Genomic DNA, 16287 nt, shown 5'->3' with positions numbered 1-16287 from the left:
TTTATGTAGTTCGGTCATTCTGATTATTTTGATTCATCTTTTGTTGGTCTGGGAACAATTGGGGATGATCAAACTACAGATCTATCACTGCAGGCCTACTTAATAAAACAAAATGTAATTATCTAAATATTATAAAAATGTTTAATGAAAATTTTTTAAAATCAACCCCTGCAAATAATTTATATTATATTTATGTTGATTTTATCATGTAAAACTAGGCCATAATTTTAGAATTGTTGATACAGGGGAAAGAGTTCAAATTCGTTGACAAACAACAGATAAAACATGGCAATTACAATCTTATTAATTTAATTTCAATTATTACAATTTATATTTTTTAAGACATCAATTTATGTTAATTTTAGCAATTAAAACAACTGGTCAGTAAAATTACAGGGGAAACTATGTGAATTTGTTCATAGGGCAGTTAAGCATTAAAAATATTACAATATTACTATTTTTGTTTCAATTTAAATTATTGTGATTGCAATCCACATTTTATCTGAAATTTATGCTAATTTTAACATAAAACAACCGGTCAATGACATGACAAAGGAGAAAACAGTTTGAATTTGCTCATAGGACAGTTAAAAAAAGCGCTTACTTTTTTCAATTATTATGACTGTAATTCTCATTTTGCTTAACTTAAAAATTAAAAAAAATTTTAGCGTAAAATTAGTAACATGATAATTTGTTGCTAAAGAAGAAAGTTAAAATTTGTTCACAGGACCTTTAAAAAAAGCTCTTACTTTTTTCAATTATTATGACTGTAATTCACATTTCGCTTGATATTTATGTGAATTTTAGCATAAAATTAGTAACATGACAATATGTTGCTAAAGAAGAGAACAGTTAAAATTTGCTCATAGGACAGTTAAAACATGGCAAATATAATCTTATTGTTTTAATTTTAATTATTATGATTACAATCAAATTTCCTTTGATATTTTTATTAATTTTAGCATAAAAAATACTAGTCAGTAACATGACAATTTGTAGACAAAGGAAAAAAATAGTTCTCACTTGTTCGTAGACAGGTAAAACTTGATAATCGCACTCATAATTTAATTTCAATTATTATGATTATAGTATTAATCCAAATATGTTTAACAGTCCTATATTAATTATTTAAATTAATTATTCTTTTTTTAATCTATGGTCTTGGTTAAGATGAAAAAGTTAGTGTCATGAGTGGGATTCGAACACACGATTTGTGGCTCAATAGAGCAGTGGCGAATTGAGCGAAAGGTTGTGGGTTCGAATCCTTCTTGTGACACTAACTTTTTCATATTGACCAAGACCTTAGTTTAAAAAAAACACTAATTAATTGAAATTAGGATTATAATTCACATTTCACATGTTAATAGTGGAAAAAAAACAAAATAGTTTGTGAAATTATGATTGGTTGGCAAAGTGGAGACCAGTTCAAATATTTCCAGTAAAAGTGACAATTTCACATTTGTTGCAATTATTATGGAAATGTTTTATATTTTATTTTATGTTAACTGTTGTATAAATTATCGTTTCAATACCTGCTGGTCAACAAGCAGAGCCATTTCCAAAAAGAGATCTCTCAAATCCTGGATTGATTTTTCAAGACTAAGAAGTTCTTGATGCCGTGCTTGAACATCTTCTAGTGCTTTTCTAGCTTCCTTCGTCTCTGTGATTATCTGAAAGTGGCAAATGCATGAATTGATTAAATAAAACACAAAAAAAGTCAATTTTGAAACATGGGATTATTTTACATCTCCATTAAAAATTGGGCCATAGTTCCCTTGATCGAGTAACTCTTCGATTTTTTCCTCTGGGACGACAGCTTTGGCTGGTGAACAAAAATAAGGGTAGAAGTCAATTTAAATTTTAATTAATTAACAACCAAAAGCTTTTATTTTTTTTTACCTATCGATATAACTCGATGAATTCTTTCTGTACATTTTTCTCTGTAGTCGACTTGTTCAGAATTAAAAACACACATAGCTTCCATAAAAAGGTGTAACGTTGCCGAATGCTGGGTACGACGGATCCTCAAGCCGGCGGGCATCCTGCCGTTTGTCTCTATTTCTTCTTCTTCCTGGCGAATACCTTTCTCAAGAGCTGTGGCAACAATGAATAGTAACAATGTGTTTAATTTGTTCACCATATAAATTAAAAAATAAAACTATATTTTCAATTAATTTAAATGATCGAATATTTTCTAGAATGGTTTGTTGGCTTCAAAATTTCATAAATTGTTCCATAAGAATTTTGAGAAAACAAACGCACATTATTGGAAAGAAATTTTTAAAAACACACTACAGAATACAGTTCTGTAAGAATCAGAAGACAATGTTGGTTGTTTTTAGCCAGAGCCAAAACATTTTTAGTTTTGTATATTATGAGCTTCTATTATATTGTATTTGTTCATTTTGTGAACTGACCAAATGGCGTTTTGTTCATCGGTCAAGGAAGAGTTTCAAGATAGTCACAAGTCATGAACACAGTGTAACAAAGGGAATTTTATCTATAAATGAATTTTACTCTTATCTTTAACACCGAGTTTTGACTTATCAGCTTTTACTCGCACATTTAAAAAAAATTCTTGTTTTAAAACTTCAAGCTTTTGTTCTCCTTAAATGGTAATGTGTTGTGACAGGAGACAAAGAGAGATGATGGTCCATTCATACATATGGTAGATTGCTCCCAATTGTTTAGAAAATGCCTTATTTTAATCTTATTTCTTTTCACTGGCGGACAATTTCCACACATCGTTTATCATATTTAAAAACAATTTCAAATCAATAACTTAGCTATTATTATCACCGAAATTATGAGAAATAAAGACTGTCTTAACTTAACTGTCTAATCTGCATGTAGTTTTTGCATAATTGAACTTGTTGAAATAAGAATTAAATTTAATTGGAATGTTATTCATGCTCGATAATTAGTTTACAACAATTGATTAAACACTTACCTTTAAGATTAACGCTAACTTTTTTACCAAGTTGTTTCACCTGTGCTGTCCTTGATTCTATTTCTTGTTTTATACCTTTGAACAATTGGAAAAAAAATTATATAGCAAAAGGTACAAATAATCATTGTTTATAGGTGAATAATACAATAAAAATTTCAATTAACAGCCTTATGTTAATGCAATTTCTTAATTGCAACTACAAATAATGAAAATAAGTCTTAAATGTTTATGTCAATTTAAAAATTAATAAAGAATAAATTAATTATTTTGTCTTTTTGAAAGAATAACATTTGAAGAATTTGGGTTTTTTAAAATTTTAAGATCACAGATACAATAAAAGATGATTGTTTTATAAGACCTTTGAAAATAATCAAAAGTTAAGGAGATAATTATTTACATATTATTTAACAAAAAATTTGATCACTATTTATGGTTATTTAAACGGAAATATCAGTAATATAAATGACAATTAATTTTTTATGTGTCTGGAATGCAGAGAAAGGTTGCTCGATGTGTCCCAGTTAATTGAAGGGTGCCATTCCTTAGTTCCATATAAAGAGTGGCATGGGGAATGCCACCCGATGAGAATTTGGGTCCCCTCTTCTGATTTTTTGCGGAAACATCTATTTTTATTGTATAAATAGATAGATATCACATGTATGTATTGAGATTGAATGTATTTATTAATGTGAAAGTGTAGTTGAGACGGCCAATGGTTGAATATCGAAGTATTTCATACTCTCATAAAGTGTACAATTGTGTGCGTATAAAATACTTGATTGTAAATTTATATTTACATCTTTTTTTTTTTTTTTTTTTTTCAAATCAACATGTTTTGTAATCCAAGCCCTGAAGATAAACTGAAAAAAGGTCAAATCTTTGGCAAAAAATAATGAAAAAGGTGTTTTCTTAAAATACTTCATTCCCGACTGCTCCTCGTGACTTTGATCAATGAACACCTTTAAACAATGAATGAAAAAATACACACTTTAAAAAGTTAACTAGTTTTGGTTTAGTTGGGTCAGGTCCTAATTTTTCCTTTTTAAAATTAAATTATTTGAGTTTGTGGCACTAATGACACGATTTGCTCAGTGTGAAAGAGATCCATGCAAAAGATAGTTACACGATCTACTAGTCGTGCACGAGGTCTTAACATCCATGATCCAACTACCCATTGAGTGTTGTGGATGAAGGATGAAACTACTTCACAATACTTTCTCTATATTATTCCTACTTAAAACGCCATTGGCTATGCCAGGATTCGAACTCATAGCAAATACAAACCTCTACATAGAATCAATAGCTTTAATGATCTTTGTATTCTGTTTTACCCTCTCTTTCATTTGTAAATTGCTATCATTAAAAATGTTCGGTATTATTATAGAAAGACCAAGCACTTTAGTAATATTCAGTCAATTAAATTTTTTTTTTTGCTCTTTCTCTAGATTACAACTTGAATATTCTTCTATTATTTAGTCTCCATATTAAGAATATCATTCTCATAGAATTGAGAAGGTTCAAAATAAGTGTTTAAGATTTATTGAACATGATTAATGATTAAATCTGATGAAATCAACTATAAATATCTTCTTAGATTAATCATTTTAATTTCCCTTTCATACAGATGTAAGTCATTCGAGAGCATGAACTGTAGATGGCCCCTCGAGAATCTGAGCCGGAAACGAACAGTCATGCCTGAGTCAGCATCAGCTTTTGGGCCAAAACCTATGTTGGTGACCCTTATGCAGAGAAAGGTTGCTCAACATGTTCTACATAATAGAAGCTGAGCCTTGACTCTTTACAGAGAGCATGTAGGCATGACGCCGGATTCAAGAAATTTTCTCCAGCACGGTAGTAAGATCCCCTGTTCTGCTTTTTGGAGGACTTGGGTTTTTAAAAATATTATGTGTTTTGTTTGAGTGCGTGTATTTATTTATAGTGTGAATGGAGAGGGACTGATGGTGAATATTATTAATAAACATACCCCATCGACTCTAATTTAGATTAGATTATTGTTGATCAATGTTGTCTGAGGTCGATAGAGGATTATCGAGTACTCAACCGACTAATCAGAATGAGCGCAATGTATTTAATGTGTGAATGTATTTATTTGTGCGACTGTATTATAGAAGTTAGTTTTATACTAGATTATAGTTGGCATGCATTGGTGTATGCTGAAAGCTTTAGCTGGAGCCTAATCCCGTTGGTTTGGAGTGACAATCTCCTGGGCATCTGGCTTAAGGGAGATATTATCGACCCACCAAACAATAGGGTAGGCAAACTCCCTTAAGTATAGACCCTAGGCACAGCAGGAAGTAACTAACCTTCGGGGTGAAAGTATATATTTGTTTCAATATTTATATTTAATTAAATTAAAATTAGGAATATTTTAAGATAAGATTATGTCTGCATTTCTACAAATTTTGTAAATTCGGATCTAGTTTTGTTTTTGATTTATTTTTGTCATGTTTTCTTTAGCACAATTTTTAATATTTGATTTAATTTTTTGCTATTATTTATACGGTATGTATATTTTATTTAATAGGCATTGTTTGCCTGTCTTAAATGAAAATAAATAAATAAATTTTATGAAACTTTTGAGTAGTTTTTGGTTTCCAACCGACGATATATATATATAAAAGATTCACTCACCTTCGTCAGGGCGTGGTGAAGAAAGTAGAGAAGAGTGTAGAGTCTTGATTATCGTGATGTGATCATTTATTTCGTCTATCCATCCTCGTGTTTGTTCCATCTGAAAACAAAATCCCGCTTACAAATTCGTTGGCCGTTTCTAGTTTTACGAAAAACCTAAAAATTTGACCTGGTCAAACAAGTCTTGTAAAACTAAGCCCAAAACGAATTGCATCAATGGAAAATAGAGAAATAAAAATGATATAAAACCGATGCTCCCGTTGGGTGAGACAAATCAACCAAAGCCATAAAACTGTTTAAACCCATTACAAATTGAAAGTACAGACCACACGTTTACAATTGTAGGAAGTCGAATGTGGAAGGTGTTGGAAATCAAATCTGCTAAAAAAGTCTGTGCTTTTCAACGTAGGTAAGTACTGCTTAACGGCCTTTTTATGTAGTTTATGTAGATCTATTCAATGCTAAAACAATAATTATACTTAATAGCTTTTCACTTAAGAAGTTTAGTTTAAAAAATGAGCACCGATAAAGCAGATAGTCTGTTCTGTTTTTCTAGTATTATGACCAAATATTTCTGTCTTTTTGTTAATTTTTAACTAATTGTGATTTGCTTTTACATAAAAAAATTCTCACATTTACTTTTAATATGTTTGTTTATGAGCGAACTCCAATGAAGTTAGGCAAATATTAATCTTTTTGTCTTCAGTTTAATTCGAATTAAGATCCGTCTTAATTTGTCCAGGATAATTGGCAGTTCGACAAAAGAGGATGTCGTTACAGACTTTTATCATTTAATTCGGACACGAACTGCTTCGAGTCGGGACTTATTAATTGCCGACAGTCACGTATTTCTGTTCATGTTTCCGATTCTACGGGTGAAGAATATTGAAGAATATCGTTCGTCTTATTCCGTGAGCGTCGTTTAAAAACGTGTTACAAGCTGGCTCGCATGATTTCTCAAGTTCCTCTAACCCTTGCTACTTGTGTTTATGCCCATTGAAAAGTGAAGGGGTTTAAAAAGAAGATAATATTACTTGTGATCATTTCAATTATAAATATTGCATAATTTGTGGAAGTCATGAGGAGCGGTCAAGAATGAGGTATAGACAAACACCTTTTTCATTTCCCTCTGATGTTTCGACCTTTATTCGGGTCATCTTCAGGGTATAAAGTGTGGTGCTGTTCTTATGGTGTCATATTGGTTTTGTGTGACAACACTTGCACACGAAACCAATATGACACCACAAGAATAGAACAACACTTTATGCCCTGAAGATGACCCGAGTAAAGGTCGAAACGTCGGCAAAAAAAAAATGAAAAAAGTGTTTTTCTAAACTATCTCATTGGTGACCGTTCCCCACGACTTCAACAAATTATGAAACAACAGGTCACTAAGAAACACAAATAAATATTTCTTTATAAAAACAAACAACAAACTACAGTGAGTTTTTACCCGATTTCTTCCCTTGTTTATTTTTTTTTCATCACGATTGTACTTATCATTGCTTTATGTGCAGTTGAATTGGGTGTTCACAATTATTTTAATATCTCAGGTTCTAAATATTTGGTTAACTCTAATTTACTTTGACTTCGAATATTTTTGTAGTAGAGTTTAGAACCTGACCCCAAAACACGACTTTGAGAAATTTACAAATTTTTTCAAATTGAAAAGCTACAGCTTAAAAATAAAAGCCTCGGAGTGGGAAGGGGTATTGTTCCAGTTTTAGCTAACGGTCCCAAGCCAAAGGAGGACTTTTACTCCAACCACGCCTTCCTGAGGAAAACGAAATTGGAAACAAATCAGCTTGTTTTTGTAAAAGGGCGTATTTTTGTGACAGAATGAATGTCAGGACAATTTTGCATTTTTAATGGCGTTAAGGGGGTCACTGCCTCGACCTTATCTAATGGGAAAATTGGCCTCCTTTCTGTACGATTATCTACGGAACCCCTTGACCAAATTGTTTTCACGATCTCCTGAATTTGAATTTTGAAAATATCCTTTTAAAAACGAGTTGAAGTGTTGCAAATTTCATTAATAGTCTCGTGGATCAGTGGATTAGGGTTGTGGTCGGAAAAGTTTTCTGACCACAACCCTAACCCAAGAGACTATTATTAAATAATTTTTTGAAAATTGCAAGTATGGCATTTAGAAGAGGAAGCTCAGATCTTACCTATATCCATTTTCCAACATTTGTCTCTGTTTTAACTTAAAAATAATTTTTTGCATTGCCCTTTTAACAATTTTTTGGATGTCTCTATAAAAACAAAACAAAAAATATATCGGTCTTGAGGAAAAATGTAAAATTTGAACTGGTTTGTGTGATATAGCAGATATGAGTAAAAATCACTAAAATTTACGAGGTACAAGAATAAATTTTATTTTTTAAAAATATTGCCAGCTATATGACGATTTTAACAACAACCAACAAGATAGATTTTGCAGTTTTTCCGTTATTCGTGAAAAGTACGTTTTTTGACTCGATGATGCACTTTTCTCGGAAAATGAATTTATCAAAATTCCCACTCGAGCGTAAATTTCAACAAATTCAAATCATGCACAAAAACCGGTGAAATTTGCAACACTACAACTCGTTTTTAAAAGGATATTTTCAAAATTCAAATTCAGGAGATCGTGAAAACAATTTGGTCAAGGGGTTCCGTAGATAATCGTACAGAAAGGAGGCCAATTTTCCCATTTAATTATTATTAACTTAATTAAGTTTCCCCTTGCGAACAAATTTTGGCAAATTAGTTTTGAGTGAGATCTGAGCTTGACTCCAAACGCCATATTTGCACTTTTGAAGAAATTATTTAGAATACTTCCGGTCAGCAAATTTTTATTATATTTATACCAAAATGCCTGGAAAGAATTGAAGTCTGATAGAATAAAGACTTTTTAGAAAAGGCGATTTAAAAAGAAAATTTTGAGGATTTCTTTTGCTATTTAGGCAGTGACTCCTTAAAAATGAGCGATAGAAAATTAAGATTGGAGAATATATTAATTTAAGATAAATTTTGCTAAATTGTGTGCTTTCTTCTTGGGTTTCCGGGGTGACGAACTTGTAGTTTGTTCGTTTACGACAATTTTGATCCACTTAGTCTCGCTGTTTTCATGTCAGACGCAGTTTTTCGTCATCTTCTTGGAGGCCAGTGGTACTACTTACATCCCTAACATGAAAACCTATCACTTTGCAAATATTTAAAAAAAGCAAGATTGATAACATAGAAACCCACGAATGAAGATTGTGAAATGTCGAAACGACCCAGTCAGCGATGATAGGCAGGCCAAAAGAACCGAAATGACCAAACTACATAAATATCATAATTGCTCACAAGTTTTTATTGATCAATAATTTTCCACACAGTTCATTCTTTACTTTCTAAGCTGTGATCTTAAGTGAGTTTTATGGCTGTAATTTCACTTCTTCTTCAAAGTCTTAAAGCTTCAAATTGTTTTATAAATGCTGTTTGCTTTTAGAAATTACCTCTTTAAAAAAGTGTTCCATGTAACCGGCGTTTTCATCTTCGATCTGAAGAGCGATATTTTCAACTCCCTCTCCGATTTCGTCATCTTCCCCTCGTTCAGCTCTTTGTTGTAAAATCTGCAACAAACATATTCAATTTAATTGTCACACTTTATCACTTTTATAAATATTCTTTGGACTAAGGAAGATAGTAAAAAAAAGATGTTTGATAGGCATCCGGCCTGAAAAGATATCCTAATCCGATGTTAAAATTTGTCCTTTTGGAACTTTTGAATCCTTAACGAATCGCCTCCGTGAATAATGATCGGAAATGACTCGACGTCCGCGCACATTTTCGAAGCTGATTAATTCGAATTGAAGAACTGAGGCCAAGTTCGCTCTGGGGGCCCGGATTGTGAAAGTGACAAAAATCAATTATTCCAACAATGTATACGATCAGGACGACAGAGCTTTCACTGGAGGGGGGGATGTGCTTCGTACGGCTTAAAACTACAACGCCACTGCGCGATTTAGAAAAAGGTCTTATCGAAGTTTTATTTATACTGAAAAGATGTTACCGAGAAGTAAATGGGTCAACTGATAAGAAATAACTTATCTTTAAGAATATATTCTAATATTCTATATATAAGAATAATATAGTATTGTTTCAGATGCAGGGAAGGAGGGAGGGAGGTAGGGAGATAGGGAGAGAGGGAGAGAGGAAAAGAGAGAGAGAGAGAGAGAGAGAGAGAGAGAGAGAGAGAGAGAGAGAGAGAGAGAGAGAGAGAGAGACTGTGACCAAGTAAGTTACTAAAAATTAATAAATTCATAAATAATTTATTTGTCGTTTCCGATCATTTTGAACTGTTTAGTTTCGTTGCATTGGATTTGGTTTTGAATTTATATAAACTCAAACCTGCACATGTATATACGTTTATACACAGAGTTGTACAAAGTTGAGCCTATCACTTCTCGCAGCCTACAGGCAATTCCAGCTTTTAAAATTTACAATAAAATTCGAGAATCAACCACCCTGGGTGTTGGCAGTCCGGTGGCCAGACATTGGGGGCTAATCTCCGAATGCTGTCAACATCTAGGTCATTCTCACTCTCACTCACACTAAATACGTTCTTTGTTATTGTCTTTCAACCATCAACGTTTACACAATTATATAACTAACCGAATCGAGGATGGATTCAACATTCGCGCTAATAAATTCATTCATTATCAATACGTGCTCGGTACACAACTCTATCATTACTATTAATTAAGGTTTTTAGTTGAGATAAAAAAAAGCTAATGGCACGAGAGGGATTCGAACCCACGACCTTTGAGATGGGGGTTGAGATGGGGAGTTGATGTCCGAGTGGATCGAGGTCACGATAGCTCAAGTGGTAGAGCAGCGGCGTATCAAGCCGAAGGTCGTGGGTTCCAATCCCTCTCGTGCCATTAGCTTTTTTTTCATCTCAACTAAAAACCTTAATTAATTGTATTAATTGGTCAAGCGGACCACGAAATTAGTGAATCTATCATTCTATATACAATAAAAGAACCATGTTTCCCCAAAAATCGGATCAGGGAACCCAGATACTCGCTGCCGTGCTGGACGATTCACATATCGGGTGGTATTCCTACACGCTTACAACGAGGAGTTGCACCGTTCAATTAGGTGGGGCACAACGAGCAACGTTTCTCTACATACTTGATACATACGAGGGCTTTGGCTCAAAAATAAGGATGAAGTGTCAACCTCGCATGGCCTATCCTTAATCGGGCGACAGTGGCCCTTCTTCTCAGACAGGTCCACCTATAGATGTGCTCTTGATACGTGAGAGCTTCTCAACCGACCCGGCACTTGTTGTTCTGGTCTGTCAGAGATGTTCCGTCATTTCGTTTATAGTAAGAAATAAATAAAAGCGAGCAGGACAACAATACAAACCCACCGCAGAAAATGACTAAATAATGATTGTATGATTTCTTCTTGGGTCTAGGCGGACCAGAATGACCAGAAACGGCTGAACTGCAGGATCATCCCAGCAGACCTCAGGAAGAAATCATACATTAATAATTTACTCACAATACAATATTAATATCGTATTAATGTGTTATCCAACAAAATATTTATTTTGTACAATGCAAATAAATTTCTTTGAACCAGTAACCGGTGAATTTTGAGCATTCCTCCAAACCTTGATATTTGCACATTTCTAGATATTATTTTCAGTGTTTTAACAGTTTGAATATGAAACATTTCAACGCCGATAGACAAAATTTGTAGTGATATGGAGCGTGTACGAATGTGTACCTGTCTGAAAGTGGGTTAGCAATTGTTTGAAGTCAAAAATGCCAGTCTTGTATAAATTCTATTGTTTCCTACAAGTTCTACTTTCTATTAATTTAACACATCTATTAATATCGTAGACTATTCGATATCAGAGATATTACGGTAATATTGACATTTTTCTTGTAAACAAATGACTAAAAAAAAGTTTTATATTAGCCCTCCCAATAATTTGACCCAATTAAATTCCCGAGAATATTTATCTTTATGAAATCGTACGTAAAGAAGCGTAAATTCATTTATACAAATCGACCTTTTCTTGGTAAAATGAAGACATTTTAAATAATTATTTTTAAAAATCTCACTGTGAGTTCAAACTGTTGAGCCAAAAACAGAGATAAGATAAAGAATTGTTGTAATTTGTTTACGTTTGACTCGTAAACGTTTAGGTATTGATTAAACCTCCTAAAGTGAGTGATGAGAGGTCTAGTTTTATTGCAAAATTTAAATCAAGTTATTCCAATGAAGCGATGATGTTTTGACAGATGAAATTCCACAAAACCTTGAAACAACACTAAAAATAGCAAATAGCCGACGAAATCTGACTAGAAATATCAATCCGAAATGCGCAATTAATCTTGGCGTCGTTTTATTATAAAAGATAGTAAAAGTATGTTAAGAACTAAGTAGTTCTCATTAAAAAAAAAACTGATATTAGTTTAAAAGAAAATCTTAAAACTGTAGGAGATTGTGCTAAATCTCAGAGACACCCTGTATAAATTGATTCGGAGTTTGGTAACAGTTAAAAAAAAAAAATCATATTCTGCTATTTCGAAGCAGTTTCCAAAATTAGCGAGCTTAAAATGACTGAGGTTATCACGACTGCGATAAGAGTGTACTAATCTTTTTTCCAAATTTTTCAAACCAAGGAATGCTATTTTAAAAGTTTTTTTTCCTAACAGTTCAGAAAATCAGTTATTTTATATTTGATCGACTCAAAGACGATAACTAGATGTCTTTACTGAGGCATAAAAATGTTTAAGAATAACAGTCATGGCGTCTTTATTCAAGAAATCATATTTTTGAAAAATACCGACTAGGAATCTGGAAGAATAAGTTTTTCGAGTTATGACAATAAGTCAGTAGTTAAACGTCCTAGGATGTGTCAACAACAAAAGAATAACCTGAAAAAGTGATCATTATAGCCGACACTCGGGTGCATTTGACATTAAAAAAATCGATCAATATGAACAGAGCTTGCCGAGGAAACTAGAAAAGTGCTGCACCACCTTTAGAAAGTTATGCTTTGGACAGTTCAATTCAATTGGACTAATGCGCTTTTGGGTACACGATCGGCAACGAGCTTCCAGATCAAATGGCAAAGGAATCAACGAACGATGCCACCCTCAGTGTTAGTTACCGTAAAAAGCATTATCGCCTTTGATACAAATTAAGTAAAAAAGTTAGAAGTATGCAACATTGGATGTTAATGGACAAAAGAATTTTTCAAAATAATTATCACTTCTCGATACATGAAAAGCTGTCTCAGGGCCTCAAATGTACCCAGTCCAAATTGCTATTAGAAAGCTCTTCCCCAAAATTGGAAGTTCCTTATTTACCAATGCAGTCATCAAGACAGATGAAGGTTTAATTTAATTTGCAATGCAACTTCGAGAGTCTATGCCTGGCCGGCAACCACAGCATAATTAATAACTAAAGGACTTTTTGAGTTTTCTAAAATTGATCTTATGTGTCAAAACGTAAAACATTTATTGTAAATGAAAAATTATTGTTACGACTTAGTTATAAATAAAAAGTTTTTATTTCACTTTCAACTTCTGTAATGTATGTAATACAATTTTTGATAACTATTTAATGTTATTTTATAACAAGAAATACCTGTAATCAGAGAGAGAATATGTTCAAGTAATTCATAATTAATAATTTAAAAAGAAAGTTATGTTAGGGGATTCTTGAGAAGGAAAAAAAGAAATTTTCGCTTTTTTGGTTATGGTATGGCGATAAGGATACAAGGAAGCAGGGTTTTGAATTCCCCAGGCACTGCAGCCTTCTGGATTATTGTACCTTCCTAGTTTCTTAGTTCAGTGCAATAGACTCAATCCTTCTCCTTAGAAGTATCTGGGCATTGACTGTCGCTGGTACAATTTGATTCCCTAAGTTTTTTTCGGGTGTCAGGTTGAATCTCCATTCAGCTGTTGCTTCGCATTTTTTGGGCTGTTTCCTGCTCCTCATTACGTAATCTGCAGATGGGATCTTCGTTCCATATGCCCATGTTGTCTAGATGTTTTCTCAGATGCCAGTGACCGGTTATTAGTCCTACCACTCCTCTGAGTTTGGCCGTCTCCAATTGCAGCAGTGTTTTTGTCAGTCTTGGTGAGGGTTGCTTCACCATAAGTTTACTATGTCTAGCACCGCTAGAGTTTATCCACTTGTCCTTTTGTTTTGTTTGGATCCATTCTGCGTTGGAGGATTCTATATTTGTTTTTGTTATAAAGTATAGGTTCGGGGCCTATGTTCGGACTTGCGGATCCTCCTCTGTCCTTTTTGGGAGAAAAACAACCAAAACCTTGATGACACGAAGACTACTCTTCATTTTTCTTTTTGGATTATTCTCATGTGTTTTCACAGAATTGCAAGCACAAACATAAACACGACAACACACTGTGCTAATTGTGTATTACATATAAGTTAATTTTTAAACGCGAAATTTGAGATAAAAAGGGCCAATGTCACGGATGGGATTCGAACCCATGATCTTCTGAAGGCGGTCTTCGGATTTAGTTGGATGGAGGGCCTGTTTATGTGCACGGGTGGGCATCTCTTCTAAATGTGAACGTCATGTGCTGGCTCTTTTGTTTGTTTAGCTTAAAGTACCACTGAGTGATGTCGGTAGAGGTCTAGGTGATCTTGGGATGCTTTTCCTGCAAGGGTAGGGCCAGATTGTGAAGAGAGGATTGCGGTGTCATTCGTGTACTTCTAGAACTACATTGCCTACGATTATTACACATTAAATTTGTTATTATTTGCTGCCTAGGCTCAATTGTATCAAACATTATTTTATATTTTTTTATATGTACTTGAAATTTTATTCTCTGGCGTCAAATACAGGTTGTCAAGCTAATTGCGTCACAATCTTTGCCAGTGAATTACACACCTCCAGAGTGACAAAAAGTTCGTATAAACTATGGTCCAATTCTTAACCCTTTTGCAGATATTCAAAATTTTATGGTTTTTCAACTTCAATTTTTTTTTGATTTATGATATTACATGGGTAATATAATATCATAACCCCCCCCCCGAAAAAAAACAAAAAAAAAAACTTCAAATCTGACTAGCCAGCTCCTATACTATAGCTAACTACTAGTAATAATTATTCACTTTTGGAAAAATAAAAAAAATAAAAACATCGAAAAGAGAATTAAATGTCCTTTATGATGACGCTCTTCTAGAACTTTCAATTTAATTTTTGGTAAAAAACTATATACTTCTTTTAAAAACTGCTAAATTTAAAATTTATAAAAAAACTGAATTAGCAACGTCGTTGGAAAAATTCTCGGAGCTAGGCAAATTTCACAACTTCTTCGTTTAATAAGCTTTTCTAGTCGTATCTCCTTTTCTTCATTTATATCGAACCAAAATGCAAAAATTTTATGCTAAATGGGAAAATAGTGGTGACGGTATGAAGAAGGTAATCTAAAAAATCAACTTTTTATCATGGCCAAATTAGACAACATATCTACAGTAAACACAGTAAAAAAAGCCTAACAATACAGAAGTTGTAAAATCCAGCCCTAACCTAAAAAACACACGAAAACAAATTGAACGTAAAAATTAAACAAAACACATAAAACCTAGGGAACAACCAAATTACGTTGGCATTTTTGTGTCGAGTATAATGAATGAGGCTGAAACCAATACAAATTTTAACTAAACTAAACTGTATAGTTGCAAATATTTCTTTTGAAAAAATCTTTAAATTAAAAGCTTTATTTTATTGTTATATTATTGAAGAGGAAATGTAATCTAATCGTGTCTAACTTTTCCTAGTTTTGAGAAAAGAAGTCGTAACAAACGACGGACGTCTTTTTTTCTTTTGGATTTGGATGAACCATCAACAATTCATTGGTGACGATATCCAACGCGATTATCCGCGTTGTAATACATTCAAGGACTTAAAGATGTTAAAATTGGTCACCGTCCGTGGCTAATTCAACACAAATAGTTTCGTAACCGTCGATGATACCGTGCTGACACGGGCGAGAAAAGAAATTCACAAGAGGCCCATTATTACTGGAGGAGGCAAGTTCAAAATTGTGATGCCTTGTTCTGCCTACGCCTTGATACGGAACGGAAGGCTAAATTCCCAAAGTACATTTTACAGGAAACAGATGAGTCGATACTGTTCCCGGCCGATGGAGAAGATGGGCGTATTTCGATACGGACTCGTCGCACCCATGCGGGATTTCCTTCCTCTTCCTTTATTCGAGAGAACGAGGTCATTGGCGCGGAAGGATCGTGCAAACAGCCCGCGGGCATCCTTGTCGACAAAACGCCGACGTGTGGGTAAATAATTAGGGGAAATTACCGTTTTATCGTCTAATACGACTTGATTATGCCTCGTGGAAGAGACAATATTGACATTGAGAAACGTACACTTTACCCATTACAAATTGACCGCAACTCTCGCATCAAAATAACAATTCATATCGAAACTGATTATCTTCGGCCCACCTATGCTCCTCAGAGTGTGTGCCTGTTATTCTTTTTTGTCGGGCTAGACGTAAATGAAACACATGTGTGTGATGCTCCTGTAGTTGCATCGACAGATTATATGAAGTTATTTGAAGAACAAATTCGTTCCTATGTCCCTGCAAGTGATTATCACGTTTTGAGTACTGATGGTTTTGGTCGTTCGTCGT

General features: G+C 33.6%; 1 protein-coding gene across 1 annotated transcript in view; it reads right to left on the bottom strand.

Moving 5' to 3' along the window:
• The window catches only part of LOC106663647 (syntaxin-1A-like), a 35946-nt gene that overhangs the window by 742 nt on the left and 18917 nt on the right, over positions 1-16287 (bottom strand). Inside the window, exons 2-7 of the mRNA XM_014388644.2 lie at positions 9088-9204; positions 5603-5702; positions 2951-3025; positions 1900-2094; positions 1746-1822; positions 1533-1670 (exon numbers count right to left, since the gene is read on the bottom strand). Coding sequence (XP_014244130.1) covers positions 1533-1670; positions 1746-1822; positions 1900-2094; positions 2951-3025; positions 5603-5702; positions 9088-9204 — 702 coding nt within the window. The remainder of the gene's footprint in view (positions 1-1532; positions 1671-1745; positions 1823-1899; positions 2095-2950; positions 3026-5602; positions 5703-9087; positions 9205-16287) is intronic.

Source organism: Cimex lectularius, unplaced genomic scaffold (assembly GCF_000648675.2).
Source record: "Cimex lectularius strain Harlan isolate CLEC.00 unplaced genomic scaffold, Clec_2.1 scaffold204, whole genome shotgun sequence".
Lineage (NCBI taxonomy): Eukaryota > Metazoa > Arthropoda > Insecta > Hemiptera > Cimicidae > Cimex > Cimex lectularius.
Note: the sequence above shows the minus strand (reverse complement) of the source record. Positions and strands in the feature narration are given on the sequence as shown.